We start from the raw sequence: 16737 nt of genomic DNA, 5'->3' as shown, positions 1-16737 counted from the left end.
TTAAATAAAGCAATGCCAATGCTTATAGATAGTTCTTGGGCTTATAATGATGTCAAGATTAATATATATTTATGATAGTATTAACAAAAAACATATGTATATTTTCGAAAGTTTTCAGTTTTCGAAAGAGAAAAAAACTTAGATGAACAACTTTAAATTAAACAACGAAGCTGAAATTTTATAGAGTTGTTTATACAGCTAAATTACGATGTTCGAAAATTTAAGTTCGAAGTTTCGAACATGCTCGTATTAGCTGTGCTGTAAAACTTAGTAACCTGTTATGCGCTCCAACATATTTAAAGACAACTTTACCAATCAGTTACTGATTTTCGAATTCGAATATAGCTAAGTTTGAGCTTCGAAAACTATAAAAGTTATAAAAATCTCATTTTCATTTGAGTAAAGGTAATCTTTCATTTTCGAAAATTCTGAAACTATTATTTTCGATAATTTTAATTCAAATACGAACTCATTTTTAAATAACTCGAATTTTTTTTACCAAAATATTCGAAACTTAAAAAAATCCGAAATTCGAAGTTCAAGTACGCAAAATACCAAGAAGTATGCCATTAAATGCAAATTGTAAAATAATATTAGATTTAAAATACAGCAACAAGCAGCTGAATGTCAGCTTCACAAACAAAATCTTCAAAGCTTTCAAGAGAAATCAGTAACTATCAGTTAACTACACATTTCACTTTAAAACTATTAAATTCTTACTTCACTCCTTCCTTACTTTCCCAGAAAACCCCCTCTGTGCAAATTAAGGTACCAAAAGTTGTGCTTTGAACAGGAAGACGACAAAAATTATTAAATTTCGAGTGCATCCGCTAACCCAACTACGTCTCGTCTCCGGCACACGACAATGTATTTGCACCACTTTGATTTGACATTCACTGCAATGCAAAATTTCAATATTAATTAGTTGCGTATTTTCGCAATTAATTTCAATTCAACTCAACCACCTTCGAAGAGCTACAAGAGTGCGCTGAGTGCGAGTAATTTCATGCTCAATTACCTGCCGCCGGCATGAAGTAATACAGTACGCTACCCTCCCTCAATTCTGTGAGTTGGTGTACGGTTACTATGGCCCACACACACAAACATGCTGACAGTACAGGTTTTAGTGAACAAGTGGAACACATACCGATATTTCAGTGTTTAACTGAACAAGTGGAACACATTCTTATATATACAACTAGTACAAGTGAACAAGTGAAACAACCTACACAATAAGTTCAAGTGAACAAGTGGAATACACATACACTCTCAGCTTGTAATTCACAGCACACAGACACACTGGCGCTCACCGAATAATAATGACACTGAGGCAATTTGACATGCAGCTGAATATTAACTACACTACCTAATCAGTGTTTGAGTGTATCTCTTTGTGTGTGTGTGTGTGTACTTGTATATTCTGGGTTGATGACTACTTACACTTTGATTACTTTCACTGGAAGAGCTGTAGCAACAACAACAGCAACAAAAAAGAGCATACCTACATTAACAACTTTGAAAGTTGGTCCTCTCTATTCCCCAGTGGAGCTAAGTAGTTGTCTATTACAGTTGTTTTTGTTGTCACCGGGAGACCTTACCTACTCTATTTGCCCTTTTATATTACAGGCAATAAGTTTTCACCCATGCAAAGAGTTGCATTGTCAGTTGTAGCGTGTAGTCGACTACAACTGAAAGTACTCAGTTGCCTGTCGCTCTAAGGAATTTTTAAGTTAAATGCGTCTCTCTGCCGCAGCAGCAGCAACAATTGGTGCATGAAAATTGCATTTAATTACTTTACTTGACTTCCCTGCACGCCTTGCCGCAACTAACTGACGCTTGCCACCCACTGCAAGCACAAATAATACGCTGCTCGCCCGCTCTTCTCCCTTTTTGCCTCTCTCTGTCTATCTTGTTTCGTACAAATCATTGACATTCACTTGCTGGCAGCATTCTACTTGTTCAACAACATTTAACAGCAATTTTATTTCAATGCTCCATCACTCTGCGCATCATGCTCTCTACCCCAGCTCTGTGGCAGTCAGGCGGCACCCCCCAGTCACATTTACGGATTGGCTTGTTGCTCCGTAATGAAGCGGGTCCTAAGTGGAATTATTTGTGCGCTGCATCAGCTTGTGCTTGCATTAGTGTAGCTTTTGTATTTATTGCATATTTTCAGGCGTATAAAAATTAAAACTAATGAGACGTGAGATTTTAGTGTCTTAATATTTTTAGTAGTCATTTCTCTCTGCTTAATTATACGCAGCTAATTTAATTTCGATAGTTTAGTCGTCGAGCAGCTTTTGTGATGACTTTCTAAGAGCGAAATTGTGAGGAAAAATCGTTTAAAATCTATTTGTTCAGGTTCGGAAATACATGTGATATCCTAATCACGCTTTCTCACAACAGAACTTAGTAGCCGGGGTCAAGGAAAACTCTTTTTTATATGCTTCTCTTTGTTTCTGCATTAATTTTGCTATAATATTTAAAACTACTTAAAAAGACAGACAACTTTAGGTCTACATGTTTCAAAGTAGAGAGGTACATATATGGTTTGAGGGTATTTTCATCACTCTCTCTCCCACTCCTTCTCTTTATCTTTCTCACTATTCTCCTATTTTTCACACACTTCCTATCTCTTCGTCAGACTCTGCCTCTCTTTCTTCCTCTTTCCATTACTTTAGAGATATATCTTTATAGTTTGTGGGTATTTTAATCTCCCTCTCACACTTCCTCTCTATCTCTCTCACTCGTCATCTCTATCTTTCTCACTCTTCCGCTCTCTTTCACACACTTTCTATCCCTCTATCAGACTTTGCATCTCTCTCTTCCTTTTTCCATCACTTCCTTTGTTTGTCTCACATTATCCCTTACCCTCTAGAGTTTTGGCGAGTTTTCAGGGATCTTTTGGAACTGTGACTTAACACTTATCGGCAGCATAGTATGTGTTCTAGGCTCAAAGGTACTGCTCCTTAAAAAATGTCAAAGTCTTATACCTTTCAAATATTCAGTTGGTATGCTACGATATTTATCTTAAGTAGGATTAAAAATACTTATTTTAAGGCACGTCGATTCCGCTTCATTTCTGATATACTATTTCATCACACTCTCATCTCATCCAATCTTAGAACCACAGTTGTTCATCGTGTTTCGGCTATAAGTGTATTTACACTACCTTTACCAGATTGTTTCTGATTCGAAGATCATTAGGATTCCATACTGTTCAGAGATAAGAACTTACGGCTTTCACCGCTTAAGGAAGTTTCAACGAGAGCCTTCAATTTTCTTTTTTGGGGCACCTTCAATTTCGACTAGTGTCAAAGAGCGCGGATTTTATGCTGGGATCTATGTTAATAGCAAAAAAAAATGTCTAAAATTGAAAAATACATTCCGAGCTTCTTCCCAGCTTGTTTGCAACTTCACGCAGAATTCGAACGATCCTGTGTCTTTAGTTTTCTATTTTTATAGATATATAGGTACTTTCACGCAGGTCCTAACCTCAAAATGTAATATTTTTTTACTGCTACCGAAATGATTGCATTTTTTACGTGCTTTTTTCATCATAAAGCTTTTTGTTAGCATCTACTGACTATTCATAGCATTAGAAGACAAAATTGGGAACATTTCATATACACCTAAACACATTTATATGAAACCCTATATAAAGCCAAAAATGTGTATAAATATATACAGTTACTATATTTCTTTACTGACACACACAAAGGAGCCATCGTATATGAAAGGACAACAATATGCCTTGATGTCCTCATTTAAAATCCCATAAATTTAACGTCTCTTTACTTTTTTGACACACCGTAATTCACAATATGAGCACATAGCTTGCATCAAAGGCGCACAATTTACGCATTTTTTAAAAGAAAATAAAAACTTGACATTTTTCATTTCACTCGCCTACTTTGCCACCTGCAGTGCCCTCTCTTTTCTCCGCGCTGCCTTTGCTTCTTTATTCCCAAAATATAATTTAGACTACAATAAGAGCTTGTGAATTTATTACCCAAAAATTCATTGACTGTCTACGCGCGTCTGTCCGTCAAACCTCAAGCTTAGCTGCTACCTGACTACGCAGGCAGCGAGCGCTAAGGAAAGGGCACAATGAATGAGTATGCAAAAAGTTGGTAATAAAATCTGCTTGAACTAGTTCTTTGAAAGGCGACAGGGCTAGCAAGAAAAATGCTTGTTTTTGCTATTGTTCTTGTGTGCGTATACTTTATAAGCGCATAACGGTAATAATAAGTGTCATTTCAGTCAAAATTTATTTATATATAAGATATACAATCATTCCTTGAGTATCTTTAGGAGAGAGAATTAGGACTTAGGTATTAATTAAATTTTCATTTAATTAAAATTGTTGACGAATGACAAGCAAAGCGCTCAGGGAGCGCAATGAGAAATATTAAAAGGGCACAAAACTACAGTGCACTCATGAGAGAAGGTCTTTTGGAGTCCCAAGAAAATCACAAAATTTGTAAGCTGCGGTACGTCAGGGTCTTCTTAATCTCTTAGCGAAAAGTTTGAGTACCAAGAGTCCTTATTGAAGCACTAAGGATAGTCTTTGGATAGAAGACTGTAAGAAGAACTATGTTGAAATGATGAGTTAAGGTGCCTTTGGGAGAAAAATTAAAATTATGAGACGGGTAGATCGTTCTTTATATAAGGCAACTATGAAAAATTTATGAGTGGGTATTAATAATATAACAGAAAACTATGTTTAACGGATTGTTGAAATGAGAGCGTTAAACTCAGCGAAAGATCAAATCCGATTTGCAAGAGAATTTGAGTGATCAAAATTTATTTTGTCTGGTTTATCTTCTTCTTCTTCTTAATTGGCGTAGACACCGCTTACGCGATTATAGCCGAGTTAACAACAGCGCGCCAGTCGTTTCTCCTTTTCGCTACGTGGCGCCAATTGGATATTCCAAGCGTTGCCAGGTCCTTCTCCACTTGGTCCTTCCAACGGAGTGGAGGTCTTCCTCTTCCTCTGCTTCCCCCGGCGGGTACAGCGTCAAATACTTTCAGAGCTGGAGTGTTTCCGTCCATTCGGACAACATGACCTAGCCAGCGTAGCCGCTGTCTTTTAATTCGCTGAACTATGTCAATGTCGTCATATATCTCGTACAGCTCATCGCTCCATCGAATGCGATATTCGCCGTGGCCAACGCGCAAAGGACCATAAATCTTTCGCAGAACTTTTCTCTTGAAAACTCGCAACGTCGACTCATCAGTTGTTGACATCGTCCAAGCCTCTGCACCATATAGCAGGACGGGAATTATGAGCGACTTATAGAGTTTGGCTTTTGTTCGTCGAGAGAGGACTTTACTTTTCAATTGCCTACTCAGTCCGAAGTAGCACCTGTTGGCAAGAGCAATCCTGCGTTGGATTTCGAGGCTGACATTGTTGATGGTGTTAATACTGGTTCCTAAATAGACGAAATTATCTACAACTTCAAAGTTATGACTGTCAACAGTGACGTGAGTGCCAAGTCGCGAGTGCGATGACTGTTTGTTTGATGACAGGAGATATTTCGTCTTGCCCTCGTTCACTGCCAGACCCATTTGTTTTGCTTCCTTGTCTAGTCTGGAGAAAGCAGAACTAACGGCGCGGGTGTTAAGGCCGATGATAGATCATGATAGATCAATAAAACCGACGCCTGAGTTTCTTACAATTAACTGGAAGTAAAAAAGCTCAAAAAAAGCACCCGATAGATGTCGCTATATTGATATACATATACATATATATACATTGAAACAAAAGGACTCGCGAATAATTGAAAAACTGCAAGATTTTTTATGTAAAAATTTTACCTGCTCGATGTCGTCACTCTTGCAGAACCCCTAGAAGTGATCTAGTGACTTATGCCCACAGCATACTAAAATTATGGAGGGAACACTTCTGCAGCCTGCTGAGTGGCTGTGAAAGTATAACGTCAGGAGAAGGCGAACCCGATTCCCCAATCGATGACGATGGAGCAAACGTTCTATTGCCCGACCATGAAGAAGTTCGAATAGCAATTGCACGCCTGAAGAACAACAAAGCGGCGGGAGCCGATGGATTGCCGACCGAGCTATTCAAACACGGAGGCGAATAAATGATAAGGAGTATGCATCAGCTTCTTTGCAGAATATGGTTGGACGAAAGCATGCCCAACTATTGGAATTTAAGTGCGCTATGCCCAATCCACAAAAAAGGAGACCCCACAATCTGCGCCAACTACCCTGGGATTAGCCTCCTTAACATCGCATATAAGGTTCTATCGAGCGTATTGTGTGAAAGATTAAAGCCCACCGTCAACAAACTGAGTGGACCTTATCAGTGTGGCTTTAGGCCTGGAAAATCAAAAATCGACCAGATATTCACCATGCGCTAAATCTTGGAAAGGACCCCTGAAAGGAGAATCGACACACACCACCTCTTCGTCGATTTCAAAGCTGCTTTCGACAGCACGAAAGGGAGCTGCCTTTATCCCGCGATGTCTGAATTTGATATCCCCGCAAAACTAATACGGCTGTGTGAACTGACGTTGAGCAACACGAAAAGCTCCGTCAGGATCGGAAAGGATCTCTCCGAGCCGTTCGATACCAAACGAGGTTTCAGAGAAGGTGACTCTCTACCGTGCGACTTCTTCTGCTCTTGGAGAAAATAATTCGAGCTACAGAACTTAATCGAGCAGGTACAATTTTCTATAAGAGTGTACAGCTGGCTTACGCTGATGATATTGATATCATTGGCCTTTGCAACCGCGCCGTTAGTTCTACTTTCTCCAGAATGGATAAGGCAGCGAAGAAAATGGGTCTGGCGGTGAACGAGGGTAGGACGAAATATCCCCTGTCATCAAACAAACAAACAAAAGGTGCTACTTCGGGACTGAGTAAGCAATCGAGAAGTAAGGCCCTATCTCAACGAACAAAAACCAAACTCTAAAAGTCACTCATAATTAACGTCCTGCTTTATGGTACAGAGGCTTAGGCGATGACATCTGATGAGTCGACGTTACGAGTTTTCGGGAGAAAGGTTCTGCGAACGATTTATGGTCCTTTGTGCGTTGGCCACGGTGAATATCGCATTCGATGGAACGATGAGCCGTATGAGATATTGACATAGTTCAGCGATTTAAAAAATTAACTAGGTCATGTTGTCCGAATGGACGAAACACTCCAGCTTTGAAAGTATTCGATGCAGTACCCACCGGGAGAAGCAGAGGAAGAGAAAGACCTCCATTCCGTTTGAAGAACCAAGTGAAGAACGACCTGGCTTCGTTTGGCGCCACATAGCCAAAAGGAGAAACGACTGACGCGCTATAAAATTATATGCAACAAATTCGGTCGCTAGGTGGCGCTGTAACGCTCCTTCATAGAAGCAAAGTAGCAGAGGAATTTTAACCCTCAAACTCCGCAACTCAAACAAAAAAAAAGATATTAATGTATTTTTACCTACAAAAACAAAAGTAAAAGCAAGCTTATGCCAGCAATAGCTGTTTTCTTCATTTCCTCAAGACTTGCCGCGTATATTGGAAAACCTTCAATTTGCATACCTTGCAATTCGACACCGAAAAAGTAGAAAAATGGCCTTAGGTCATCAACGAATTGAACTCTGTCAGCTGAAAACTGCAAACTTGGCAGACGCCAACCAAAACAAAAAAAAAAGTTTCGAAAAGTGAAAGGGAAACACAAGAATGGCGGCACATGCATACACAAAATGCAAATAAAATAACGGAGTATGCCGAAATTGCTTATGTATGCATGTATGAGAGTGTGAGTGGTGTATGTATTTGTTTGAACTGAAAGAAGAAGAAGAAAGCAAATGTTTGTGCGCCGCCAGCGAAATTTCAACTCAGCTACTAGCGGAGTGACAGGACAGGTTTTGATGTGCTTCTTTGCCAGCTTGAGGTGGTTGCTTAGACTGCGCACTCGCTACCGCGCTCACTCTTCCTCTCACTCACTCGCTTTTGATAGCTACTCGACATGCAGCCAGCGGCTAACTGCTGTCAAAGTGGAAAGCATTTTGTTATTTTAGGCAAGTTACCAATAAGTTTTAGATTTTTCAAAAATTTTATTTGCAGCAATCGGTCGCTGCTGCGGCACCCCAACTTGCACCACACCTTACGAAAAGTTTTGCGCTACCACAAATATTTTTTGCTGTTTTTTTTCTTCTTTACCATATCGCTCCTGCTGTCTGCCATTTAACACGTTTCCAATTTTCGGCAACTTTTCTTTGCTGTTGGTATTCTTCAAACTTTACCGCAGTCCATTCTTTCATAGCAAACTACATTTCTAGGTGTGTGTGTGTGTGAAGTGTTAACACAAAAAAAACCGAAAAGTTGAGCTACTTAATTTTGCTTGTGCCCACTTTGTGCGCCATTCAACGCATACTTTGTCGCTTGACACGCTTCAGCCGAACTGAAATGTTATTATAGCGAACTTTAAACGAAATCACACATACTACTACGCACATTCATTTCTATATACATATGTATGTATGTGTGGTTTCGAAACTTTCAACAGCTGCATTCGATCTATATAATTTTCGGTTGAATTTTATATTGTGAACTTTTTACATCGCACGCACCTGCCAATACCATTTTTTATAAACGCTTTGGTGCTAAATGTGAAGGTATACTTTCGGGCGCTCTATTGTAACACAATACAGTTATTCCGGCTTACAACAAAGTAGAGTGTGTGTGTTTTAATGTGCAGAGTAAAGTCGATACTTTAAAATGTTTGTAAAATTATATATTTGTAGCATACTTACCGGCGCTTTGACTGCTTTCAGCGGCGCACAAGCGTATCAGATTGCCAGATATCACCAAACATAAAAAACTGTCACGCACAACTTTTTTTTTAGCAACACTAACACTACGCTGTCACACGCAGCGTTAACCACTTATTTTTTTTTTTCACTGAAAAGAAAAGAATTAAAAGATTTTTGAGAATTAAAGTAAAAAATAAAAAATAAAAACAAAGTATTTTAGGAATAAAATTTGGCTTCGAAAGACGTTTTATATATGAAATTTATGTATAAAATAAGTAAATAGTATGGAGATATATTTAAATTTTATTTATATATTTTTTTCAGTTTGTTTTTTGTAATTAAAATTTTTTTCAGTTTTTTTTGTAAATGAATTTTCTTTTTCAGATTTCTTTTGCAAATAAATATTTTTTTTAGATTCAATTATTTTTTAAATTTAATTTTAACGATTATATTTATACATATATATACATATGTATATAAATATATAATATATAAAATTAAAAAAAAATATAATAAAAAATAAACAAAAAATATAAAAAAAAAAAAATTAAAATAAAATAAAAAAATAAAATTTAAAAATATAAAAAAAATATTTAAAAATTATTTTGAAATTTTTTTAATTAATCTTATTAAAAAATCAATTAGTAACCTCTTTCATAATTTAATTTAAAAATTTCAAATTTCAGCAGCAAAAAAGGGATCGCAGTTAAAATAACGCTTTTGAAAATTTCTATTTTTAAACTTTTTTTTGAAAATTTCTGTTTCCAATATGTATTTATATTTAAAAGCTTGGCAAACAAAGTTAAAATGGCTAGTAATTAAATTTCCAAAATTCTAACTTTTAAAATTAAATTTTGAATCTTCTTTTTTTCTTCTTTTTTAATTTTGTAATTAAAATTTTTCAAATTTTTATTGTTTTTATTTTTCAGTTTGCATAGAAGTGTTAGATATTTTTATTACAAAAAAAAAGTTGGCTATATGTATATTTCGAAGTAAAATTACAGCTCAAAAAATGTTAGAAAATATATATTTACAATTATACAAAAAAAATAAGTTTTCTATTTTCTATGCTTGAAATTTTTTTTAATTTTAATTTTATATTTATTTTAATTTTTTGATTTCGAAAAAATTGATGCTGTTCTTCTTAATTAATTAAATCGATTTGGAATGAATTATACAAAATTTTTATAACTAATAAGATATTAATATATTTTCTTAAGAAAATTTAAAGAAAATTAAAATTATTAAAAAAAAGCAATTAATTAATTTTTTTTAAAACTATTTTATTAAAAGAAGTAATTAATTAATTTTTTTTAATTATCTTGGAATGAAATTATAAAAAATACTTTGAAAATTAAAATAAAAAGGCGGGGAAATTTTAATTAATTAATTAATATAATTAATCTAACATCTAAAATGTTTGCTTTAAAATTTTTTTAATTACTTTAATTAATATAAACTTGTTGGAATGTAATTATAAAAACTAATTTGGAAATTAAATTTTAAAAATGGAGGAAAATTAAAATTGATTAATTTAATTAATTTTTTTTTAAATCCAATTAAACTAATTTTTCCTTTTTTTCGTTTAATTTTCAAAATATTTTTTATAATTTCATTCCAAAATAATTTTTCAAATATATTAAATGCCATGTTCGTTTGAATTAAATATCTCGATTTGGATCGAACTGCTACATATGTATTTTTTTATTTTTTATATCAACAAAAATAGAGTAATTTTTCTAAGTAAAGCTTCCTTGAGGTTTATTTATTAAAAAAATGTTATTTTTTTATATATTTTTTTTTTTATTTCATACCAAAAAAATTAAATATGTTTTCTTAACATAAAAAAATAAAAATAAAAATAATAGAATACGATATTCAAATTGTATTTCTTCATTTAATACCCAACATGAATGAACAATTTTTTTTTTTTTTAATTTTTTCCAATTTTTTAATCTTGAAAAACAGTTTAATCCCAAAAGTTTCCAGTAGCCTTGAGGCAACTAAACCCGTTATAAATTGAGCGAGTAATTAAAATTTTAATTTATTTTCCTCAAATAGGCATTGCACCTCGAGGACTTCATAATCCTTATAATTTATGCATATTTATTTGCTTTCTTAAGCTCAAATAATGCGCACTATTCCTTCTTTTTTAAAAATCCCTGGCGCCTTTCGTGCTTTGTACTGCTATCAGCTGCGCAGTTTATCTAGCTATAACTCATATCGGTTGCTTTCTTTTGCTTCCATTTTTAATTCCTGAAATAAATTATTTCAGTTTTATTCTTGTTGTCGCTTCCTCCGCCTTCTTCTTTCTTTAGCCGCTAACTAAGTAATTGATTAATTAAGGTCAAAGTAGCAGTAAGTGCATTAGCGTCACTCAACTACAGCTTCAACAGAATTTTTGAATTGTTAATGCAGCGTAAACCAGTTAGTTAAAAAGGCCGACCGAAATTTTCGCACTGCAGTGAACAAAACGTGCAAAAAAATAAATTAAAATAAAAAAAGTCGTGTGGACGTGAAAATATAATTTGAAGCGAACCGTAGAACAAAATGAATTAGAAAAATTTAACTTAAATTGTAAATGTGTACTCTTTTGTTATTATGCAAAGTTATTACGCAAAAAAAAGAACTAAAAAACGGTTTGCGGCGCCAAAAGGTATGCTATGCTAAGTTGCATAACTTCGTTTGAGTTACCACACTTCATGCTAATGAATAAACAAATTTTACAATTTCTTCTTAAAAAAATTATAATTCTGTCCAAAAACAATTAAAAAAAGTCAAAATATGACTTCTTAGCAGTTCAAAAATGCTCTTCCCCCATAACTTGCCTCGAAATCAATTATACTTAATTAATATCTTAACCAAATGCTTTCCCAAATTTCGCACAAAACAATCGCAACAACTTTTCGCAAAGTTTTTTTCCTGCAAAAGTTCTATTTTGATTTCCCAATTGATTTGAATGATACACCAAAAGTTGCTCATACGCACTGTAGCACACAAAATATATGACTTGTATTCAATGTAGAACATTTATTCCGCAATTATTACGTTATGCTATTGTTTTGCTATATATTTGTACATTTTCGCTTGAGTTTCCGAAAAGAAACAACAAAAACAGTTTTTAACAGATTTCAGTTAAAATAAAAAAAAACAACTTGCTAGCGTGTTTTATGGCAACAAGCACAAAAACTGTTTAAAAATTCACGTACGTCGACAGAGTGGCAATTAATGGCATTTTCTTGAGAATAATAATGCCTAGAGAGCTTAGAAATTGAAATAAATTTTATCTGGGTTATAATACCCTGTTCAGGCTAACACTAACATAAACACTGACCGTCACGTTATATGGAAAACTGTCTTATTTGTAAAGATATCTTCACAAAAATTTGGCATCAGTTAACAACCAAGGTATCGCTATAATTTTGGAACAAATTTTTCTGATCGGACAACTATAACATGTAGCTGCCATATAAACTGGCCGATAAAATTTAAGTCTTTGTGTGGAAAACTTCTTTATTTGACGAAGTATCAACACAAAATTGCAGACAGATAATTACCTAGGGCATCATTACAATCTCCGAAGAAATTGTTCTGATCGGACAAATATAGCATATAGTTGCCATGCAAACTGGCCGATGAAACTCTAGTCCTTGTATGGAAAACTTCTTTATTTTACAAGATATCAAAAAGAAGTTGGGGATAGATTATTACCTAAGGCATCATTACAATCTCCGAAGAAATTGTTCTGATCAGACGACTATAGCATATAGCTGTCATATAAACTGATCGATTAAAATCAAGTCCTTGTGCGGAAAACTCTCCACTACTCTCAAAAAAATATTATAATTAACAATTTTCACTAAAATAAAAATGGGAGAAATAGCAACACCAGAAAAGATAGCAACGCTCCACTGAAATCGAATAAAATAAAAACAAATCGGAATTTATGCTTGTACTTACACAAGCCATTTGGCAAGCAATTCATCAAAAATCACGTACGCACCCATGCAGTACGCCAAAGCAGGCAGCGGCATATGAAAATATTATTGAAAAGCAAATAAAAGTAAGAATAAAATAATAATAAGCCAAGGAGCGCATGTAAAGCATACAAAATTTCTACACATGTGAGTATGCCACATACACTTAAGTTTGCGCTATTTGAGCTCAAACTCACTGAGTAATTGTTTATGACAGCCCAAAGCAAACAAGAAAAGCAACACAAAAAACTTAAGCGAAATAAATTTTCCAAAAAAAAAGACGCCCTCGAACACAATAATATGTACACTCACTACTTTGCACTAAACTCTCACTCGTGCACCACTGCGTATGAGTAATGTGAAAAAGATGTACCTTTATTGTATGCGCACATGCATACTTATTGCTATTATTATGCTTATGATTATCCTTGGAGATTATTAATATTATCTTATGAGCTTTATATGGACTTTGAAATTGCTTTTGAGCTGGCGCAAAGCGGAAGAAACCAAAATTCGGAGAGTGTTCAGCAATTAAGTAGGGGAAAATAGTATGGAATTCTATAAATATATATTTATCTTATTTACTGCTGTCAATATATGTATATGTGTCGGCTCGCAGCTAGCCACTGCACATGTCCTGCCATCGCATCTCTCTCACACCACCACACCACTCCTTTCACGAAAGCACTCATTTTCTGCACACATTTTAAGCGGTTTATTATTGCTGCTTGATTTGTTGTTGCCTTTGGAGATTTATGCTTTATTGATATTTATTAAATGTGCAAATATGCGAGTGCAGTAGTGTGTGTGTGTACATATATGGCATTTGGCTAACATTGTCTGGCATTACAGCTATTTCGCCTTTGTCGCACACAAATACTCGCATATATTCCACAGCGTTGAGCTGACAAAGGAAATGTGCCAAGGATATGGCAAAATAATTGCATAGAGTATTCATCATATCCTTTGTGCGCTTATACGCATACCTACAGTCACATGTATATGTATGTATGTATATGTCAGTGTAGCGACGCCAGGACTACAGCCTTAAAGAACTACAGGTTTTTGTGGGATTAGTGCAGTTAAAAAAATTATGAGTAAATATGTTTAATAACTAGTGGGTGGTGCAGAAACAAAAATAATAATAATAATAATAATTAAAGATATTAAATAACTTAAAAATACTTAAAAACTAATAATTTTTCAATTATTATTTCCTTTCAGAACCCTCGCCATTGTACGACAACAATCACTATCACGAGGAATGCCTGCGCTGCAATTCGTGTGGTCTAAATTTGACAGGACCAAATCAGAAGCGCGCTAGACGGTTCAAGGCGAGTGCTTAAAATAATTAAAAAAAAATATATAATAACAAGTTAAATATGATACAAACAAAAATATTTAGTACTAAAAATTTAGTACATGCTAAACATTTAGTACTAAAAATGAAGTACTAAAAAGTTTAGAGCAGAAGAAAAAATCAGTTTTCAAATTAAGAACCAGATTACACTCTGCATAAATACATATCGCAGCTTAATACCACATTATGAGCCAAACAACAAACAAGTAGTACTAAAATCTAGTACTAAAACATTTTAATAGAAAATAACGTTATTTATTTTTTTATTTTGAATGAAACAAGAATTTCAAGCTTAAAATGAAGTACTAAATTTTTAGTACTAAAATCTTTTGTACTAAAGATTTAGTACTAAATTTTATACTAAAAATTAATACTCCTAAAGAGTGAAATAAAAACATTTGTGAACAGTCAAAATTTTCTTAAACATTTTTAGTACTTAGTGTAAGATATTTTTAGTACACCCAATAATTTGAAATGAAAGCGTGATTTAGAAAATAAACCTAAATTTAGTTTCTTGGTACTAAATTTCGTAAATTTCTTAAAATTGTAAATGCATACATATGTATGTTCTTCGCTTTATACTATAATACACATTTTTAGTACTAAAATTTATGAGAAAATATTTTTTATTTAGATAAATAATTAGATTGTAATACACAATTTTAGTAGTAAATATTTTTAAAATCTTCTTCTTAGTACTAGATGAAAGTACGAAAAAATGAGTACTAAAAATTGTAGTTCTGAAAATTTTAGTACAAAAATTTAGCACTATTTTAGTACAACATTTTTAGAACCACATTTTTACACAAACACGTAGTGTTACTTGAATAAATATTCTCTAATTTTTAGTTTGAACTCGTGTACTAAAAATTTTAGTACAAAAAATTTAGCAGTGAACTTATTTAATTGTTTAACTTCTAATGACCATTAGTTTTCTGACTTAAACTTGAACATTTTCTAAAAATCTTCTTTTCATCTAGTACTAAAAACTTAAGAACGAAAATATTACAAAAAAGTTTTGTACTACAAATTTTAGTACAACATTTTTACACAAACATTTAGTACCAAATTAAATAAATATTCAGTAATTAAGGGTTTGAATTCGTGTACTAAAAATTTTAGTACAAAAAAATTTGTACAATTTTTTATCAAATTGTATAACTTCCAATAATCATCAGGTTTCGAACATAAAATATAAATACTATTCTATAAATCTTAATTCCACATAGTGCTAAAAAAAAATTTAGTACTAAAAATTTTAGTGAGAAAAATTTAGTACAAAATTTTTACACATTCACGTCGTGCTAAATTTAATAAATATTCAGTAATTATAGGTTACAACTCGTGTACTAAAAATTTTAGTACCAAAAATTCAGAACTAATGCTTTATGTCATTACTTAACTTTTAATGTTCAATAGTTTTGGGACTTAAAACTCATTCTAAATTAGTTGTTAGTAAGATCAGAGTAGTCGCACGTACATTTATACATACGAACGCTTCTTCCGAAAAGTATGAAATATGCATAGAATTCAACCAACCCCCGATTGGCCACAAATCACTTAATACCAAGTTATGCAAAGTTTCCGCAATCGTCACTCGCACAAATCGGCACTGGCAGCTGCGCACACAGCTCAAACCACAATAGAACTTGTTACCAAACTATTTACATCCGCAACGGGGCGCGGCATGCAGGCGCACCGAGTTTAGCAAGAATCGCATGTGTGTTCCTTCAACACGCGCTTATTCACATATTTACGCCAAAAACACTCGAAAAGTACTCGTTTCGCTATTTTCTAAGCTAAGTAAGCGCTCAACGGGCACGTGCAGTTCGATTTTGGTGAGTTTAGTGAGCAGTGCGCGAATGAGCAGCGGGGGAATTGCGAGCATGCATGGAAGAAATCTCAACATTTTCCAAATAAATGCTTATATAACTGTAGCTACACATGTGTGTGGATGTGTGGTAGCTGTGTGCGACTACAGAAATATGCGAGAGAAGGCGAGGGCGAGAATTTCGGCTGGTTTGCGCTGCCACACTTGAATAAATAAATGGCAAAGCCGCATAAAAGTTTTCACCGAGAGCGTACACGACTGGCACACGTTGACACAAGGTGGTGGCAAAAGTTTAAAACAATTTTTGGATTATGTTTTGTAGTTTCCTCTTACTTTTGTTTTCGGGTTTTCTTGTGCTTACGAGCGCACTCACGTACGCGAAGAGTCAGCCGCAAACGACAAATTCATCATTCACTGGCGGCGTAGAAGTGCTGCTGCTTTTTATTACTTTGGATATAAAAACACACGGAGAGGTTACTTAAGTGAATTGATTTTATAAATATTTAAACAATTCTTTCAAGTACTACATTTATACAGTAGTGGATAAAATGGCTTGAGAATATATGTCCGAAGAACGAAATTATGTTTGACGTGAAGATTTTTGCATAAAAACTTAAAATGAACTTTTTTTAAATAGTACTAAAAGTGTACTAAAAATAAGTACACAAATAGTGTACTAAGAAATTAGTACTAAAATTATTTTATTTAAAAATTTCAGGGAAGTAAAATACATACGAAATTGAGTATTATTACGTTAAAGTTTTATCTTATAATTAATAAAAAATTGTACTAAAAGTGTTTTTCA

At 33.9% G+C, this 16737-nt stretch overlaps 1 protein-coding gene across 5 annotated transcripts in view; it reads left to right on the top strand.

Moving 5' to 3' along the window:
• Nucleotides 1–16737, top strand: part of LOC120774194 — a 279261-nt gene that overhangs the window by 185602 nt on the left and 76922 nt on the right. For all 5 annotated transcript variants that reach the window (XM_040103628.1, XM_040103629.1, XM_040103626.1 and 2 more), the window contains one exon: nucleotides 13966–14075. In XM_040103628.1, coding sequence (XP_039959562.1) covers nucleotides 13966–14075 — 110 coding nt within the window. The remainder of the gene's footprint in view (nucleotides 1–13965; nucleotides 14076–16737) is intronic.

The sequence above is a fragment of the Bactrocera tryoni genome, chromosome 4 (assembly GCF_016617805.1).
Source record: "Bactrocera tryoni isolate S06 chromosome 4, CSIRO_BtryS06_freeze2, whole genome shotgun sequence".
In the NCBI taxonomy this organism is placed as follows: domain Eukaryota; kingdom Metazoa; phylum Arthropoda; class Insecta; order Diptera; family Tephritidae; genus Bactrocera; species Bactrocera tryoni.
The sequence above is the reverse complement of the archived record's forward strand: the minus strand, read 5'-3'. Positions and strand labels throughout refer to the sequence as shown.